The sequence below is a fragment of the Rhea americana genome, unplaced genomic scaffold (assembly GCF_003343005.1).
Source record: "Rhea americana isolate MKP2758 unplaced genomic scaffold, rheAme1 scaffold_173, whole genome shotgun sequence".
In the NCBI taxonomy this organism is placed as follows: domain Eukaryota; kingdom Metazoa; phylum Chordata; class Aves; order Rheiformes; family Rheidae; genus Rhea; species Rhea americana.
In genome coordinates, this window is record NW_028185850.1 from 1,241,632 (window position 1) to 1,259,720 (window position 18,089).

General features: G+C 37.6%; 1 protein-coding gene across 1 annotated transcript; it reads left to right on the top strand.

Annotated features, from left to right (window-relative positions):
* The first annotated feature begins 1,307 nt into the window (after positions 1-1,307).
* Positions 1,308-14,883, top strand: YIPF4 (Yip1 domain family member 4). Its single transcript, XM_085301176.1, has 6 exons — positions 1,308-1,519; positions 4,215-4,374; positions 7,192-7,363; positions 9,564-9,641; positions 11,337-11,450; positions 13,831-14,883. Exons 1-6 carry the CDS (start codon positions 1,435-1,437, stop codon positions 13,966-13,968), a joined length of 747 nt encoding a protein of 248 aa, XP_085157302.1. The 5' UTR covers positions 1,308-1,434; the 3' UTR covers positions 13,969-14,883.
* Positions 14,884-18,089: the final 3,206 nt, after the last annotated feature.

Here is an 18,089-nt window from a genome sequence, read left to right on the forward strand (position 1 = left end):
TTTGCAGGACAATGAAATGTATGCTTCCCAGCACTATGATTAAYTAGCTCATGAATTTGGTCCTGCTTCATAGCCTTTTGCAGAGTTGTTACCAGCAAGCCCTGGTAGAGGGGTTACCTTGGATGCGGTAGCTTATGCTATGGGAAAGGTTTTTAGATCTTAATCCATTCTATTTATTAAAACCTGTGAGCAAAAAAGACATTTTCAGGGAGTATATGTAATGTGTTGTATCCTAAGTCAGGTCGGTCACTCTTCCAGATTTCCTCGTAAACAAAGGAATTACAGGATAGCAGTCTGGAAACCTTGGAACAGTAGGTCTGAGAGAATAGTCTGTTGGGATACTAGGTTGAACTGATCCTTGTGGASCCCTGATTTGGTAGAAGAACTACCAAAGGCACAGTTAATACACAGCAATTTGCCATAGCAGCAAAAAATGAAAGCTGCATGCAGGTGTTGAGCRGGAGCAAAGCTGTAAGAATAGGAGGAGGGGAGAAAGGGTGCAGGATAACAAAACAGGTTTAGAATTGCATACGGAAAAAAAAATGGTTTCCGAATGACCCATATCCCCAGTTGAGGATACGGGGAGGTGGAGCCATACTAGCTGTCAGTGCATAGATGGAGGYGTATCCTTCTCCATCAATACAAAGGAAGGATTCACTTTTTCATATCCATAGTGGAAAGTATTTGGGATATTGGTTTTCCTCAGTGGTCAGAGAAAAWTAAAAAAGCCCAAAGTTGTTTTTGAAAAGTTCGTTGTTTACCAGCAAGTCTTTTGATACCTGATTTTTGGTCTAGCGCTTATGTATCTTACGAACTTGCTTGGTCACCCACAAGTCTTGGAGCAGATCAACTTTAACAGCGCAGGGCACTAGCCAGGGGTATGCATGAGCAGGGGAACCGTTAGGACCGAGCTCCCCGTTGCCCATTCCCATCACTGCGCCTCTGCTCTACGCAGGGCCCAGGACCTCCAGCTCSGCTTCCTACGCGCGCGCTGCCGGCGACGCGCTCAGGGGCCGCCGCAGCCGTTGGCCGGGCGATGACGCAGCCGGCCGCGAGCAGCGTGACGCCCTCCGCCCGAGGGCGGGGCGGGGTAACGGCACACGGCAGGGCCCGCGTCTCCCCGCCTCCCTGCGCCCGATTGTGTCTCATCCAATCAGGAGGGGCCTTATACAGGAGCTGAGGTGACCTCACTCCCCAGGACGTAGCTGGGGCGCCGGTCAGAAGTGGCTCTGTAGCAGCCAATCGGGGCGCGCGTTGCAAGCAGCCAATCGGGGGGTGGTGTCCGTTGTTGTTGCGCTGCGAGGCGGCTGCGCGGCGGCTGCGCGGTGCGAGTTGGGCCGTTGCTGCCGCCGCTGAGGGAGGGACGCGGGGAGGCCCTAGGCCGCGGTGCCGCTCGCCTCCCGCCGCCCCGCGGCCGCCGCAGCGGGCGGGGAAATGCAGCCCCCGGGCCCTCAGCAGCCGCCGCCCTATGCGCCCAGCAACGGAGACTTCACCTTTGTCTCCTCGGCCGATGCCGAAGGTGAGCGCGGGGCCGCGCTCGGGGCCGCGCTCGCCCTCTCGGGAGAGGGGCCCGGCCCGGCCCCGCTCCGGCGGGGAGCGGGCGGCTCCCGCGCCTCTGATGCAAGAGGTGCCGTCGTCCGTCCGTCCTCCCTCCCCCCTCCCCCACGGCCGAGGTTGATGGCGTGGCTGGAGGCGGAGTAGGGTCGAGTACCGCCGTGGCTGAGTCGCAGCAGCCCCCGGCCCGGGCTCCGCCGCTCCGGGAGCGTTGGGTAACGCGAGCGGGCTGCGGCTTTACCTGCGTGGCAGAGCCAGCCCTGGTGCTTGGTTTCTCTGCTTTTCTGGATGCCGTAATCGGGACTGTGCCAAGCGTCCTGACACGTCAAGTGCCATCACGGGCTGCTTCTGTTTCCCTAGATGCTGGAAGTGCGATTTGGTATCTATTAATGATATTAATGTAAGCTCACCTTCGATGTACTGCTGTTGCAAAGTCTCTATGCCATGTCTTCTTACAGCTCAGTAATGCTGAGAAGAGGAACACTGTGTGTAGTTTAGGGGGTGAAGTGTGTCCTGCTACTAGACTGCTGCACAAATTGCTGTTGCTTACTAACATGCCATGAAGATCTGTCTCAATACTGTAAAAACATAAAAGAGCTAAATATCTTGCTACTTTTTTAAAAAAATAGTTAATGATATTGTCTACTTCCTTAATCACCTCTTCACCTTGTATATTTATTTAGTTAAAACTTTCTTGGTTATGAATAGGGGTAGGAAACCATGCAAGTCCTGACTCATATGCCCCACCCTGGAAGAGCATAATTGAAGTGGAAGACTACTGTAGAATGCGTAACTCCTTAGTAGTTGATTACTATTCCATGGCAAAGGAACTGCGAAATTCACCAAGTAACAATTTGGAGCAGTGTTCCCCCCCACCACCTTGGTCTGGAAAAAGAATCTGTGTACTACTGCATGAAAACTCTGAAACCTGGCAGAAAATATTTGCTAAGCATTATTAATAGTGTGCTGGACCCAACCAATTCTAGTAGGATGTGTTGAATTGGACTTGGCTTTGTATTCTTCATGAATACAAGGTGTGATCACATGCCTGCTCAAGTGTACTTGTGTTGACCCATGCAGCACTTTGCATACTCCCAGAAACAAAAACATAAACGAAGTTAATCATCTTAGTATTTATAAATAAAAATACTACATGCTGCACTATTTCTCTTAATTTCAAAAATCCTGATCCATACAAAGAATAAAAACATAAGCTGTTTTATCATCATCTGTCATTTCTCTGAGAGATAGGAGGTTCTTGTGGGAGGGGGAATGGTGAAGTGTCCTYTTCAATTAAGTGGACAGATATGATTTCAAGAATAGGCTATTTTCTTATCTTTTGCACTGCTTTTTCAAATGTAAGAGAAAAGAACATCTTCTAGTTTTCTGAAATGCCCACTTGAGGTGAGGCACGTGAGAGTCTTTAGAAGTGCTTATACGGTGTTCTGCCTCAGATAGCAGCAACAGAAGCATCCTAACTTTCACTATAGCAAGCATCAAAAACATAAATTCTTGGCTGATTCTTCAGCACTTGGTTAGTCTGGTGTTATCAGTTTYATACCAGTCAATGGAAGAGTAGTGGCAGACTGGTTTCTACGGGTTTCTGCTGTGCCTGAGAAGTAACCTTGCAAAACGCTGCCTTGACTTAACATCACATTTATGGGTTTCATGATTAAAAACTCTGCTATTAGGTATTCATCCATCATCAAATGCTAGAAGAAGTCTTAGTAAGAAAGACAGTGTAGAAGGTTTCTTGCATCAGAGTGGATTGCCACTCTTCACTGAGAAAGAAGAAATAGATGGCTGATGGGATTGTTACAGATGTTGATTTTGATGGCCACAGCTGTGCACAAAGAATAGCAAGAACCCCTCTTTGCAAAGCAGTGTTACATTGTAGCATAAGCAAATGCTGGGAAAGTTAAAAGGTCCCAGTGATGGTAGAAAACTCATCAGGCTTTCACCGTAATAAAGTTCAGGCATGAAAAATAATTTTTCTTTTTTTTCTCTGTAAACAGCAGGAGGCTTTGCTTGTGTGTGGTAGGAACAGTGTACTTCTGAAATTTTCGTGAGCAAAGAGCAATCTCTTCTTGTAGTTGTTGAAATCTCTATGAGGATCCTGTGCAGATGGTGTTTTCATGATTTTGAAGTCATTGAAAAGCATTTATGGGGAAGCTTGAATTTAAGCTTGATTAAAGAGAACTTACATCTCTCATTACTGACGGGAAAAGTGGAGCCTAAGAATCTCTAATAGTGATTTTTAAAAAGGTACAAGCCTGTTAAAGGCAGGCTATAAATAAAAATATACGGATGTTTTCCTTTTGTGTGGAAGATCAATGAGAGAACATGAACTGAAGCCTGTGCTAGCATGCCATAACACTGTATCACCAAAAAAACAGGGTTAGTCTGGAAGCTAGAACTTGGTGATTTGTTGTTATAAAACAACATTGTTGCTATTGCTTTAAAACTGAAAGAATCATTTTGATTTATGTACCCTTAAAGTATAATTTTATTCTATAAAATTTTTATATTTGTATATTTTTATAGTGATAACCAGCACACATAGCTTTGTATGCCTGTTCTTTATCTTCCAGTAATTTTGAAATCAAATGGCTTTTGGCAAGGCATAAAAAGGTACATTTTTTTCTTCCTTTTTCTCTAAGATCTTAGTGGTTCCATAACAACTCCAGATGTTAAGCTAAATCTTGGAGGAGGAGGAGAATTCATCAAAGAATCTACTGCAACTACATTCCTGAGACAGAGAGGGTATGGTTGGCTTCTGGAAGTAGAAGATGATGACCCAGAAGATAACAAGCCACTCCTGTATGTTGTAATTATTTTTTGTTATCTGTCCTTATTAGCGGTTTAGGAAAAACAGACGACTCCTAAACTCTCAAACTGTCCCACAGTCTCTTGCTGTGATGAGAATTTTTTTCAGTGAATGACTTGAGGAATAAGTCTGCTTTCTGGTGCAGGAATGAAGATGTTTTTCATTATAGATTTTATTTATAATGTAAAAGAGAAGCTAACAAGCTAACACACCATGGGGAAGGAATGAAAATGGAGGAAATAGCCCTCAGGTTTTATTAATCTAAGCATAAATATTTAGACTTATTTCTCTTCTGCTTTTATCTGTTGATCGTCTTGTGATTTAAAAATTAGATCATATTTTTTCTATTTTTTTATGCTGATAGTATGAGTTTCTCAGTGCTGTTAGGGAATCAGAGGTTAAGACAATCGTGACTTTTTTTTTTAACTGAATCAACGTTAAATGAATTTTGTAAGTTGCTGTGTTGCATTGTGAATCATAATCATTACAGCAGGATTGTAAGAAGTAATGAGGTGCAAACTTTACAGACTTTGATGCTATATTATTTTATAAAGCTGTATTAGTGTAGTTAGTGTTTAAAGACAAAAATGGCTGTAACATTGAAAATCTCTACTTCAGGAACATGATTAGGGGAAGAAAGTTTGTATCTCAGGGTTTCTACACTGCACAGCAGGAAGGTTGGGTTTTAGTCCTTGTTCTGCAGCTAAGCGACTTAGCTCTCATAGTCTCCCTGTTTTCCTTCGTTAATTAAAGAAAATGATGCCTTAATAAGCAGAGTGAGAAGGAAAGTACTCTGAAGTGTTCAAATGAAAGTGCTGGGAGAAAACAAATTGCCTGGAGGACTTAATACTGAAACTGCTACTTGAAAAGTGCTATAACTTAAAATGTGCAGCAGTAGCACTTGTGTGAGTAAGTATTTTGTACATACCTAATTTTTAATTAACAAATATAATGGTGTATTGGGGTGAGAACATACCAGTTCCCTCTTTTATGTAKCATTGTATATTACAACACTATGTTTGTGATTCAAAGGTAGTTATGTCCTAAGCTGCTGATTATTGGAAGCAAAGAGGACATGACACGGAAAGGATAATTTAGTAGGGAATAGGATGAATATAATCCTCTTAATAGAGATAACCTTAATTTGACTTCATATAGCAGTTCTTACACAGTTCTGATTTTTCCCAGAACATGTGACAAAGGCTTATAATCTGAATTATTCTGTAGAAGTGTTAAAGAATAGCAAGCAGCTATGAGAAGTTTGCTGATATGATGCTATCGTTGAAAGGTTTTTGTTCAATAGAGTGAGATTTCTTTATTGAGCAGTCTTGCTTATGACATTTGTCTCTTGTAAGAGCTGTCACCTCTTTTTAAGCAAGGTAACTGTAAGCTTCATGGGAAAGACAGTTTGTCCAAATGAGAAACTATCAGAAGCCCTGGGCAATGACAAAAAACTAATTCCAGAAAGGAAAACTGTTACACAACTTTTGGAGTGAAATACAACAACACTGCTTACTGACTATTTAGATGGATGGAGGAAAAATAGAGGCTTTTAGTGTACTCCTTAGATTTAGGAATGTGTTAACATTTTTTTAGTTATTATTTAGAAACAGGCTAGTAAAAGCAATCCAGAAATAGCTTCCATAGTAGCAATGCTGAAAATGCTTCCAGAAACTCAGCAAGCAGTATTTCATTCTTGAAAGAGAAATTGTGATGAATCATGTCTTTACTGCATTTATTTCTTGCTTGAACTTTTCTGAAAAAAGTCATAAATCAGAGTCTAGTACAGAACTTTCATAAACAAACTTCAAGACAATTCCATTTTTCCAGCTGTGTTAGAGATGTTCGTAAATGCAGAGCAGAGGGATATCTCCCAGAAATCTCTTTTAGGTCTTCAGAGCTTCTCAATCATTACTGCATAGGGAAAACTGTAATTTAAAGTTCTGTTCTTTAACTGCTTCTCTAAGTGATGTAAGTTAATGGAATTGCCTGTTACTTGGAAAGTCTACTTCCTTCTTATCTAGGACAGTCAGGGCAAGAGTTACACCAGTTAACTCTCCTATGTAGGAAGAGTCTTCTGGTCAATTTGTAGCTACCTATGGATAGTTTGTAGCCAAGGACTGGAAAAGGCAATTAAAAAAGTGCAACATCTATTGTTAAAGTTATTGCTGGTTAATCAGCTTTTATTTATTTTTATCCATACTGGAAACAAGCCAGTAATTAAATGTTTGGCATAAATTGGTATGGGGAAAACTGCTATTGTTGAGGCGAGTGATACTTCATCTTAATTAACAAATTGTTTTGACCTGGTGAAGCATATTTTGAATGTTTTAGGTTTACTGAATGTAAGGGTATTCTTTCTTGTAGAATTTAAATGTGTTTCAGTAACAAATGGGAACTCATGGCACACTGCTGAATACAAGAATACATCCAGACATCCCACTTGAGTGTATTCATATATTGTTGACTCATGAATATTTACAGTGGTATTAATGTACCATGTGTGTTTCTGCATGTCAGAAAATTGATTTACTTTCTTAATATAGACTGTTAGGATGTGCTGTGGATATTTTCTGTTCTCAGTCATAGAACTTATTTTGGTATAATTAAATATATGTTATGTTATGAAGGTTACTGAATGCATGATAAGGGTAAGGTATTACTGTAACTGTTCCTTTACTTGTCATGGCTTCAGAAAGCCTTACAATGATACTGTTCTACAAACCTGCTGTTTGCTCCTAAACACACATTTTTATGATCTGTTTCATTACTGTGGCATTTAGTAATGCTCCCTTGCCTTACAATTTCAGGGAAGAACTGGACATTGACCTGAAGGATATTTACTACAAAATTCGATGTGTGTTGATGCCTATGCCATCTCTTGGGTTTAATAGACAGGTGGTGAGAGACAATCCAGATTTTTGGGGTCCTCTGGCAGTTGTCCTCTTCTTCTCAATGATTTCACTATATGGGCAATTCAAGGTAAGCCTTCTATCTAAAAAGAAATCTGAAGTAAATCTGGGGACAAGACTGCTAAATAATTGGCATTTTTGCACAGGTGGAATGTCCTTTCTTCACATACTAGTATAGGGTATTCCAATTACACTTCTTCTGTCTGGCTTTTAATTTAAACTGTATTAGAATGCCTGTGGATAAAGTTAATTGTGACAAAATGTCAGATTTTTTTATAGTAGAACAAAGAAAAGAGGTGGTCGTTGAAGGAAATTAATATGATTATAGTCATATTAGTGAATCTTGTCATTTTAATTGTGACCTTCTTTTTAACTTGCTTTTTTATTACTAAAAATTTTACCAAAGAACATTTGTGCGGATGCCATGAATTTTAATTTCCTGACAAATAAAGCCATTTGTCTAACTCATGCTGTACCACAACTGTTATCTGGTGCATTTTATCTTCGTTAGTGCTTAGGGCTCTTTTGTCCTTCCTGTTCAATTACAATTAAATAACTTTTCGTCTGGTCAATAGAATTTTTCCGTAATTCCTTTTAACTCTAGAGTGAATAAATAGTTAGAGGTATTATGCAGATCTAATTGGCCTCTGTAAACAGTTAGGGGTATTTTGTTTACGTTTGTATTGAAACAGAGAAGCAATGTCATTTATGGTCCTAATTTGAATATGAGCTTAGGTCATCTTTTGGCAATAGTTAATTGCATCAGACTTCATAAATCTTTATGACAATATAGATTTTTATATATATATATATATATATATAATATATAGTTTAGAGCATAGCAGTATGTCATATGTAAAGTAACAGACTATGCTTATGCTAAAATTCTTGTGAATGGTAAGATAAAATCATTCAGTTTGTGACTCCTAGGTACCATATGGTATACCAAATGCTGACTAAGAATTCACTCTATCTTGTTTCTCTTAGACTTAAAATGAGTAGATTGAAACACTGTATTATTCAGGTCTTCTGAGTGGACCATTTAGCTGCCTCCTGGGCAAAGCAAGGAAAATTCCTTGATCCTGTGACAGATAAACTGTGAATGAATGGTAGATCTAATATGGATTTATCCTACAGGAGTAAGAGTACTCTATATGTGTGAGGAGGAGTAGTGAAAGCTGGTAGCTAGTAACAAGATGAATGACAGTAGCTTGACAAGATAAACTGAATGGTGGGCTGTATGCAGGCGAGAGATGAGTGTTCCTACTCTAACACGTTAATTTGGTTCTCCTCTTTTACACAGTAGAGGAAAGCAGGAAGTAAAAGGAGGCCATGCTCTGTTTTCACAAATAACATAAAGCTTTTTTTTGAAGTAGTGCTGTGATTTTGACTGTAAAGAAGAAAATTATCCCTGATTTGATTTTTGTGTGAATCTAGAATTCTTAATTAAGCTAGCAAGTTGAACTGAGTACTAATCGATTTTAAGTGTAGCCATTGTACTCTTAGAAATACAAAGACTTGAGTGAGGTTGTCGTTTCTCTCTAAAAAGGTTATTTTAAAAGGGAGAGCACCACCTCTGATCTCCTGGTGGCTCAAATCCAAGAACAATTATGTTATTTTGAATGCTCTATTAAACAAGAGAATGATTTTAAGATTTCTTACTCTGTTTAAGGATATAACAAAGAAAAAATAAAGAGAAAATATTGACTTGGGCCCGGGAGTCTGAGGTTGGTTCTTAAATTTTCATCATCCTCAAGTTGTAGTGTTAGTCAGTTTTGTCTTCACTTTTGAGCATTCTCTGTTTGAGTGAAGCATAAGATAGTATATCTAAGATGAAAGCAGAATTCCAACTCTCTTTATTGGTTTGAGTTGACTTTTAAAACTTTTTTGGAGTAGGCGGCATGATGCTAGCTTCTGTTTAGTGGAATGAAACATGTTGTTTTTTCATGTTATAAAATCTAAGTCTCAGCTGAACTTTTGCATTAGCTAAGATTTAACTGGGGTGATCTTAGCTTTTATGATTAACTAACCTCTCTCTTCTGTGATACAATACTAAAATACTGATGAAATACTAATATTTTTTCCTCTGAGCATTGCTTGTTCACCAAACTTATAATTAATGTTACTTCTGCATTTTGTTTTTGATCTCCATTTTAATACAGAGTAAAATTCTATGTATTTGCTGCAATTCAGAATTCATTTTTGTATAATAAATTTCTTGACTTCTGTGAAAATTAGTAATATAAATGAATTGTTCTTTATCTTTTAAGGTTGTTTCTTGGATTATAACTATTTGGATATTTGGATCCTTGACAATTTTTTTATTGGCCAGGGTTCTTGGAGGAGAAGTAAGTAGCTGTGTGTGAAAATGAGGGAAGGGGAGGTAATTAGTCTCTTGGCTACTCTTTTCAGCAGTGATTGGGTTGTCACAGTTCTTGACTTTGGACGTTGTAGCTCATTAAGAATAGAGAATCTGGTTGCTACTATAATACCTATATTCTAGGTTCTTGGCCTCCAAAGTAGAATCTAACATGGACAACCACTCTTTCTGTACAGTGCATAGTGTGCTAGATGTGATGAACAGTATGGAAATTCTTAGCCTGAGTCCCAGAAATTCTGACAAGTGCCTGTGATCCAGAGCTGAATTCATCTCCAGAGAAGTGCCTTCAAGGTTTCAGTCACTGAGCTAAATCGGACCCTTTCTCCTTGCCCACACAGCCCTCCCCCCTCCTCCTACCAGCATTTGTTTTCTTCCTTAGACTGGTGCAATATAAACCCACTACAGAATGAAACTCAGTTCATGCTTTTCAACTGTGAAGTCAAATGCAATTACGGCCTATATGCCTGCCTCCAGCTACTTGCATCGGCACAACTGCAGGGTTGGAATAGCTGTTTGAGCTATGTTTATAAATGAAGTCACCAAGTGGCTTGAGTATAAACAACAGAAAATGGCTTATAGCTAGAGCCACAAACAGCTACACAGGTGCAGTCGGTAGGGTAAGAACTTCTTAAATTGGCACTGCAGCTTAAAAAAAATGCATTGAACTGTGTTTTGAAGAATGAAGTATTTAGTAATATTTTTGTTTTTAATTACATTTTGCATCAATGATGAACTAGTCTTGCAGGCTTCCTACATTATTTACATTTAGATTTTTTTCCCCCTTGTGGTTATATTTGCTAGTGACTCTTTTGTGGAAACTGCCGTGGAAAAAAGTTTCATAAATATGATTGCATTGGATTTCCACAAATCAGCACAATCCAGATACACTTAAATCAATCTATTTTGTTGCTCAAATTGTGAAATATTGAAAATATATAATCTGTCATTATGGATCTGCACAGCTTACCATGAAGCATCTGCTGCCACAAGTGATCACTTGAAAGACAGTCCCCTGTGTGACCACTGTCTTTCCTAACTTAAGTGCAAGGAGCTTAGCAGGGCCAAAGAACATTTCAAATTGCAGAAGGGGAAAATCAGACATCAGAAGCTAAAGGCAGTTATGGTAATACTTCAAAAAAAATGCATTTAAGATAGCCATAAAAAAATTAAACTGGAAGTCAGATTTCTCCCCTAAAGGAGTCAGGTTCTAAAGCAGTCTTGCATTGAGGCTAAAAACCCTTATGTACTTTAAAATAGGTGTTCATATGTTAATGGAAGGAATTATATTTTGTGCTGCCTGTGACAGACAGGTCTGCAGCTGGTGACTGAGAGGTCTGTTCTTGTTCAGTGCTCCTTGGTATGGGTCGCACACTCCATGTAGAGTGGCAGCTGAACCGCTTAAGGTGGAGCATGGAAATGTGGGGAATGTGTGTGAAATTACATATTTTTAACCTGTTTGTGTAAATACTTCCATTGGAAACGTTAACATTGTCCTTTAATATACATGTGATTTAAGCTTCTAAGGAGTTCTTTAGCTGATATTTCATGAATACCAAGCATATTGTTAGTATAGTTATTTAATTTTGTCATAACTTGATCTTGTTATTTTTGATGAAAAAGATTAGTACTACAAAGTCTGTTTTTATGTGCTTGAAAATTTCAGGTGGCTTATGGCCAAGTTCTTGGTGTGATAGGATATTCTCTACTTCCCCTGATTGTCATAGCACCTGTACTTCTGGTGGTTGGATCATTTGAAGTTGTTTCTACATTAATAAAGGTAAGTTCAGTAACATCTACTGAGAATTTGCAGTTATTTTTAAGTCACTATCCTAACACTTCAAGTATTAATCTGTTCAGGACAATATAACAATCTGTCGTAATATTCATAAATATAACTTGAACTCCTGTGATCCCTTTAGCTAGCATAGTGGATAAGACTGAGAAGCAAATTCTATTTTGGATATTTATTTTGAGTACTTAGAATATGTGGTCTTGTTGCTATAAAAACATCTGTTGTTAATTAGGCTAGTTTCTATTGAAGTGTTTTGCTGTGTTATAGTAGTTGCATTAAAAAAATAGGATGCTCATTTGTAGAAGAGGATGTATACTTAAATGTCAGAATGAAAGAGTCTGGAAGTAAGCTTTTCTATCCATTCCCCTATTATCATCCAGTTTATTTTTAGTTATTGCAGCATGAATATGACGTTAGTCATTGTTCTGAGTCTTTCCCATAATGGTAACAGTATAAAGCTCTCAACATCCTTTTCTGAGAAGGTAGGTATTGTTCTGTTTTTACGGATGTGGAATGTAAGGCAGAGAGCAAGAATAACTTTATTGGTATCACCTGCTGTTGGACATCTTTTATGGAACTAGCAATGTTCCCTGAAACATCTTAGCGCTACATAAGGTTCATTGAACATGTCCAGTATTTCATACAAGCTTTTATGTAGCCCTTGAAATTATTGCTGAATTTTTGGAAAGGTTAACTGAGAAAATTCTGTTACTAGCTAACCAGTGAACTTTTTGAGTGCTTGTTTTGTTTGATTTGATTAATTTCTTTAACGTTGGCTTGGCWGTAAATAGCGTAATTGAAGCAAAATTTAAGTGTGTATAAAGAAAATCACTGTTCGTGATTTGATAACTTGAATAACTATTAAGTGATAAAGTCAAAAAGCAGATTACTAACCTGGCACTTAACTAATGCATAAATTAAATATAGGTTAAGGAAATCTAAGTTACCCGGTTATTTCTATCAGTCTTGCGTAAAATTCAGAGCAAATCTGTGCAAGGTTCTTATCTTTGTTTCATTAGTGTGAAAATGCAGGTTAAGCCCCATATAGCCAAACTGCTTTTCCTGTGACAAGTATTACTTCTATCTTGGCTTGGGATCTCTATACTTGGGGAAGTATTTTGCAGCCCTAAAGCTGTGGAACTTAGAGTGAAATTCCAGTCAGGTCTTTTCCAGATGCAGTCAGTAAAGCCTCTCAGGTACTGTACTTTAATTGTTTTTATTGCAGCAGTTTTACTAATGTGTTTTAGGGAATCTGGTAGTAATCTTGATTCTTCTTCCTCTATCTGTCTCTGCAGTCTCAATTTAGGGAGCAAAAGCAGAAGTATGCAATCATATGCAATTAACTTCTTTTTAAACGATGCCAATTGAGGTTTTGTAGGTGTCTCTTGAAGTTCTAACCACATTAAATCAAAATGTTTAAGCAATTCCATTTACTCTGATTTTAAGTTTTTTGTGCTTTGTCATTAATAGCTGAAAATTTCTGCTCATTTTTGTTACTTTATGCATAAAACTACTAGTAGTTTAAATATTTTAAATTTGCATAGATTTGATAATAAAATATTAGAAAAGGTAAAATTATATTGTAAAGATTACAGTTGTACATGAAGAGTATCTTCTTTGTCAATGTAAAATCACTCAGGTAAGAACTTACTTTCACAGATTGATCAAAATAAAGTAGTTTTCAATACCTTTTCTGAAATACCTCACTGCAATAGCTGCCTGCATAGATTAAAAACATGGACATAAAACCATCCTTCAAGGGACTTGAACTCTTCTGACAAAACTGTGGGCAGTTTTTTGCTTGGGTCTTAGTATGTCTGCCTTTTACTGAGCAGATCCTTGGACCTGCTGTTGGTAGATTATGATCCTTTTGCGTAGCATGAGTACTAACTTCATACAACATACTGTATATTCATAGGTAATGTTACTTTCTTAATAATGTTACTTTTTAATGTTACTTTTTTAGTCTTTTAAATTTGTCCTTATTGATTAAGCAAGTGAGATTTTTACATCCAAAGCAGGAGAATTCAGACTCAAGGAGATTTCGTTTCTTGAGTGGGTCATGTATACACATGATAAGGGCATGAAGGTTTCATAGCTAATTTGATGCTTGATACAGACTTTCTGCGGCTGTTGCACCTGAAAAGAACAGGAATGTGTGTTTCAGTTACCTTGAGGTGAGGGTACCCCAGTTAAAATAAAGCTTTTGAGCCAAACTAATCCTGAAGTAAAAATAGTAATTTAACCCTGTAGTATAAATCATACATACTTAAGAGAATTACTGTTCTTTTTTTTTTTATATATATGTTGGTAGCTGGAGATATTTTCTTGTAATGGCAGCTAACATTGTTCATGTCTTTTTCAGTTGTTTGGAGTATTTTGGGCTGCATACAGTGCTGCATCATTACTAGTTGGAGAAGAATTCAAGACCAAGAAACCCCTTCTAATTTATCCAATCTTTTTACTGTACATTTATTTTCTGTCTTTGTATACTGGGGTGTAATCTAATGTAAAAATGTGGCCAGAAACCATATTTTATTTACTTGCAAACTGATAATGCATAAGACTAAGAAGGCTGGAGATAGTACAAGTGACTGTTTTGTATCCAGTTGTCAAGATGTTTTAAGATCGAAAAGCATATTTGTGTATATTATTTAATGAAGCAATTGTAGCTATATAGATTTGTATCAAAGTTCTAGGTTTGTTTAAGACTCTCTTCAGATTTTAATGAACAAAATACAAGAACCTTGTGTTTTATAACAAAGTGTAGCAAAAATAAAGCTTGATACCTGTGCCAAAAGCACTAGGATTAGATTACTATATTTGAGGAGAAAAATGAGAAGTTAACTATCACAATCTCAAAGTGCAATTTTTCTTTTGAGCTTAAACTTAGCTGGCTTTTTTGGCACAGCAAATCCTGTAGATAATAATATATATTTATGAAACAGTCCTGATTGTTAACAGAATAGTCTGTATAATCAAGACAACAAGATTCTACTTTTAATTTAGTGCCTCAATTATTTTGATTTGGCTATTGTGTTTTTATAAATTCCAATTTGTTTTGAGAAAAATGTATATACTGTGTATTTTGTATCTATGGCTTGTGTGTAGCGTAAATACTCCTTGGCTGAGGATGTATGTTGGGTTTTTAAAAACTAAAAATAGAAGTATTTGAAGTTTTCATTTACTATTTCTGACCAAAGGAGCAAGGCATTTACTACGTGACATAATTCTTTAAATTGCTTATTTACAAAATCAAAATATTTTAGTTAATAGTGTGAATTAGAGAGAAACAGGCAAATAACTTGTCAACTATAGCGCTGGTTTAATGTTGGAAAAGAAAGATGATCTATTGAATTTGTGAGATCTTTAAACAATGTTATTTTATGATCACAAAATAAAAAGAATGCTTCCCTAACTACGTTTTATAACATCTTCTTCTGTTTTGTGTTTAAAATAGCATGGTATTTAACATGCATCCATTTTTTTCCAAATATTGTTTATGCCTTGTAAAGTGAAATAAAAAATTTTTAAGATCTGATTCTCCCTCCATTAAATAAGGCAGAATTATAGCCTTAGTAACAATTACAGTCGCACTAATTTTGACTATCCAAGGATTATGTAATAATGTGATGACATGTTAAATATTTCCTGTGTACTGTGCTGATTGCTTATGTAATGGTCCTTATGGTAATGTTTCTTCACAAAAAAAAAAAAAAAAACTCACTCACTGAAGTTCACTTTGCATGGTACTAACTTTACTTAGTCCATTAAAATCTTTGGTATTTAGTGTTACCAAATAGATCTTAAGTTTACTTTTTGGGTTTTTTTTTTTTCTTTAAGAATCTGTGTAACTTGTATCTTCCTTAAAAGGGGGGGGGGGAAGCATTCCTGCTATCTTTATTTTGCTATGTTCGAAATAAAAACATCAACCATGACAAGGTAATACAAAGGGCTGTCTTTGATCCATGATGGATAATTTTCTGCATCAGAACTGTGATTTCACATCTTTTTAGACTGCATAAGTTGACATTTTAGTAACTTATTTTTAATCAGTCATTGCTGATGCTAAATGTATATTGAAATTCTAACTCTTACCACAGACCTTTAGCTTCTTGAGCCTGTTTCTGTGGCTGATTCTCCTATTGGTTTTAAACTTCTGGCTTCTGTGGAAGTTCTGGTGAAAGAACTGCAGAATTACACTAAACCAATTACACTGGCAGTTTACTACAGTACAGTTTACTGCCATTACAATAACTTAAAATTCTAATGAGTTATGTAAGTTATTAAACTATTATCTTACAACATAACAAGAGATAGTAAAAATGAAATACCTATCTGGAAGTGCTTTGAGAGTATTCATGCCATATTAAAAAATGCATGTTAGCAGGGTATAATGCATGTTCAAAGTATAGTTCTGTTGACATTGAAATCTTGTATGGTAATATGATCTCTCTCTTTTCATGGCTATATTTGTGGGTTTTTTTAACAAGATTTTCAAACTAGTGTTTGAAAACTAAAACCAGACCATGAGAATTCATCAAATGTTAAGAGCTAGCACATATACAAGGTTACTAGGCTGTCAGAGAGCTTAAGTTAAAAGCTTAAAAGCTTAGTTCCTGTTTGTATAAGTATTCAGTAGACATTCATAATGAATCTGTGCATTTGACATGACCAGAAATATTGCCTGAGAGGATGCAAAAGTGTTCTATTTAATCGCCTGCTGTATTCTAATCACATTTCTCCAAGCATCTTAGTTTCCTCTATACTAACATTTGTGAAATCTCTAGTTGCAACTTTACCTGTTCTTTTCTTCAACCTTGGCTTGTGTATAATATGCAATGTAGATATGCACTTAACATAGTATGTATTTTTATGCAGTTGCAGATTTGCACCTTTTAGTTTCAAAGTATCTTTAGGTTCACCTTTTGCATATGCTGTGCAAAGAAACGTACAAACAGCTCTCAGATGTTTCTGATAGTTTGTTATAACTTTGCATTCAATGAACTCGTATTTTTAGACCAGGTATGTGTGTAAATACAAGATGTATTTTATAAAAATTTTGAATTAAACTTGTTTACAGAACGTATAAAGCTTATTTATATTTACTGAATTAACACACACATATTCCTATACCTGTCATCAATCTCATGCTGGAGGCTGTAAATAAATTTGGGGGATAAGTGTACAAGTTCTGTTTGTCATCCATGGCAACTTACAAGGTGTCTGGCAAAAAACGCATTTTCCAAGATGAAACACTTCAGCCCCACAGACACATGTGCTCTACCTTTAGAATGAGACATTSAGTATCTTCTGTATATAGCAATTTTGCTATATACAGAACTACTGCTTCTCTTTTTCCCTTCTCTACCCATCAGGCAGACATTCTACTGCTTAAGAAGAAAAAAATGGTTTTACTTGAAAGTTATGAGAGGTCATTTGCTTTGACTTGGAGACAACATGTAACTTGACCTCTGCTTTAAGTTTGGTTACTGCCTTTACCAGTCGTAAGTGTTTCAGAAAAGTAGCGAAGGTAGCTTAAAAGCTACTTACTTTGTTTTCAGGATAATTCTCGCTAACCTGCCTCACACACGTGTTYTTCTGTATTTCTTTACACAGGTACATGAATGATTTTCTTAAAGCATTTTCCTATTACAGAATCCTGTGCTAATTTGGGTCCTTAAAAAAACAAACAAACAAACAAAAAAAACCCAAGAAAACCCACATTCTGTAGATGGCTGCATTATATTTGATACTATCAATTATATTTAAGATCATCAGTAGGCTAAAAGCTCTCAAATGCATTAGCTATACATGTCATTTAAAACATAGCTAGAAAATGCCTGCAAACTGCATCTGGAATTCTAGTGGGAGGAAAGGAGAGGGAAACATTTTACAACAGAACATGAGGTTTTGTTTTTTTTCAAGCAGAGAAAATAATGTTTTAAAATGAAATACTCTTATGACTAGGATGACTCCATCCTTATTGTTGGAGGAGAGGAGGAAGCTTGTCAGGTTGGGACCTCACATAATTACACACACCTGCACTCAAAAAAAAAAGAAAAAAAGGCAACACAACAGCAAAAAAACTCCTCAGCCAGTAACTCTGACGGGGAGATTTCTTTTTTATTCTGAAATAAAGCTGTTACAGAATAGCACTTTGCTATCTTCAGTTGGTACCTACTAAGAGACAACTCGGTGCCTCTTATGTTGCTATTGAAGTACAGACAGAAAAACCACTCTCACAGTATGAGAACAACCCTTATTTCACTGCAGTGAAAGCACTCAGATAYCGTAGCCTGCTAACAACCTGCTGTCTGAAGTGTTCGCTATACCATAATGAACAGGAACTGCAACGAAAGCTCCAGGAAAGGCAACAGCTAGCTGAGCAAGTCCAGGCGCTGGAGGGGAAAAAAAGACAGCCCGAACGGAGCAAGTTCTAACGTACGAGCAGGAGTCAAACGCGGAGCGGTAACGGCACGTAACGGCACGTAACGGCGCCTAACGGCCCTGCGAGCCGCCGGCGGCGCCGCCGCCGCCGGCGCGAGGAGCCGGCGCAGCCCGGCTGAGGGCGGCCCCTCGGGCCCGCTTTCTCCGGCACCCGGGAGAGCTCCAGGCTGCGTG